This window comes from Camellia sinensis, chromosome 3 (genome assembly GCF_055761805.1).
Source record: "Camellia sinensis isolate YWXY chromosome 3, ASM5576180v1, whole genome shotgun sequence".
NCBI lineage: Eukaryota > Viridiplantae > Streptophyta > Magnoliopsida > Ericales > Theaceae > Camellia > Camellia sinensis.
In genome coordinates this window covers 174,684,079-174,686,383 of record NC_138963.1, presented here as the reverse complement: position 1 = coordinate 174,686,383, position 2,305 = coordinate 174,684,079, and the positions used below count along the sequence as shown (strand labels likewise).

General features: G+C 52.9%; 1 protein-coding gene across 1 annotated transcript; it reads right to left on the bottom strand.

Annotated features, from left to right (window-relative positions):
* Nucleotides 1-459: 459 nt before the first annotated feature.
* On the bottom strand, nucleotides 460-1,101 carry LOC145822034 (uncharacterized). Its single transcript, XM_082918609.1, has one exon. It carries the CDS (start codon nucleotides 1,099-1,101, stop codon nucleotides 460-462), a length of 642 nt encoding a protein of 213 aa, XP_082774735.1.
* Nucleotides 1,102-2,305: the final 1,204 nt, after the last annotated feature.

Genomic DNA, 2,305 nt, shown 5'->3' with positions numbered 1-2,305 from the left:
CGATTGCCAGATAAACCTGGTGGTGTTTCGCTCGGTGATTGTGGCAAGGGGTTCAGCCTGGACCCACTTGGTGAAGTAATCAATGGCAACAATCGCGAACTTGGTCTGACCTCGACCGGTGGGAAGCGGACCAACCAGGTCGATCCCCCACTTGGCAAACGGATAAGGGCTGCAGAGTGTGATTAACTCTGTAGGAGGAGCATGAGGGATGTTGGCGAAGTGTTGACATTTATCGCATCTGAGCACGAAGTCGGTCGCATCCTGGTTGAGAGTTGGCCAAAAGTACCCAGTACAGAGTATCTTCTGGGCAAGGGACCTGCCACCTGAGTGATTACCACAAATTCCCTCATGGATCTCCTGCATTACATAAGTTGCTTGCGCTGGATTGAGGCACCGTAGATATGGCCGGGAGAAACCGCTCTTGTACAATATACCGTCGACAATGACGTAATTATACGCTCAGGATCGGACTTTGGTAGCCTGCTGCTGGTCATCTGGGAGTGCTCCTGTGGTCAAGAATAGGAGAATGTCCGATGCCCAAGGGATGGGTTCATTTTGGATGTATTGTACGGCTTGCAGATCGGGTGAAACGGCCGGGTGGTGTAGATATTCGACGCGGACATCATGGCTGAGAGTAGGATGGTCAGCAGAGGCCAACTGAGCGATCTCATCTGCTTTGGAGTTTTCCACCCGAGGAATGTGCCTGATGTGGAAGGTATTGAAGAGGCGAGCAAGGGGGAGTGCCAGGTCTCTGTAAGCTCGCATCGTGTCGTCCCTGACATCAAAGTCCCCCGTCATCTGACCGACGACGAGTTGGGAGTCGCTAAATACTCGGAGGTGGCTGACCCCTATGTCCTTGGCAAGGTGGAGTCCTGCTATTAATGCCTCGTACTTGGCTTCATTGTTGCTTGCTTCAAATAAGAAACAGAGGGCACATTTGAAGTAGCCGCCCTCAGGGGAGGTGAGGATGAGGCCAGCACCGCTTCCTTCTCTTCGGGACGAACCGTCGACATTAAGAGTCCAAGAATGGGGATCTTCTGGCTCTGTTGGAGTTAGTAGGGGCGGGGGTGTAGTGGTCGGGGTCGGCTTGGTGAACTCCATGATGAAATCAGCTACAGCCTGCCCCTTGATTGCTGTCCGGGGGCGGTAAGAGATGTCGAACTGGCTGAGTTCTACGGACCACTGCATCAGTCTACCTGAGAGTTCTGGTTGCTGCATGACCTTCTTCAGGGGCTGGTCGGTGAGGACCACTATGGAGTGGGCTTGGAAGTATGGGCGGAGTCGTCTGGAGGCAATGACCAAGGCCAGGGACAATTTTTCCAGCAGGGGGTAGTTCTGCTCCGCGCCCTTGAGAGCCCGACTGATGTAATAGACCGGCCGTTGGATTGAGCCATCTTCTCTGAGGAGAGCTGCACTTACTGCGGTTCCCGATACTGCTAGGTAGAGGAAGAGTGGTTCGCCCGTGATTGCTTGGGAGAGAAGGGGGGGTTGGCCATGCATTGCTTTAACTATTAGAAGGCCTCTTCGGATTCAGTTGTCCATTCAAAAGTTTGCCGAAGAACTTTGAAGAAGGGCAAGCACTTATCTGTCGCACGGGAGATGAAGCGGTTGAGGGCCGCCACTCGGCCGGTGAGTCTCTGAACCTCTTTGACCATCATAGGCGACTGCATCTCAACCAAGGCCTTGATCTTCTCAGGGTTAGCTTCGATGCCGCGCGGACTAACCATAAAGCCCAAAAATTTGCCAGACCCTACGCCGAAGGCGCACTTCTCTGGGTTGAGCTTCATCTGGTACTTGCGCAAGGTGGCGAAGGTCTCACGTAAATCGGTAAGGTGATCAGAGGAGTATTTGCTTTTGACTAGCATGTCGTCGACGTAGACTTCCATATTCCGACCTATTTGGTGATGGAAAACGGCGTTAACCAGCCGTTGATAAGTGGCCCCAGCATTCTTCAATCCGAACGGCATTACACAGTAGTGGTAGGTACCTCGGTCGGTAATAAATGATGTGTGCTCCTGGTCAGATGTGTGCATCAGGATTTGGTTGTACCCAGAGAAGGCATCCATGAAGCTGAGCATTTGATGACCGGCCGTGGCGTCGACCAGCAGATCTATGCGGGGAAGGGGGTAGCTGTCTTTGGGACAAGCTCGGTTTAGGTCAGAGTAGTCGACACAGAGCCGCCATTTGCCATTGTGTTTGCGGACGAGGACCACGTTAGACAACCACCTAGGATAGTCCACATTTTTGATGAATTGGGCCTCAAGGAGTTTGTCAACTTCGGCGGCTATAAGGGTGTTGCGCTCCG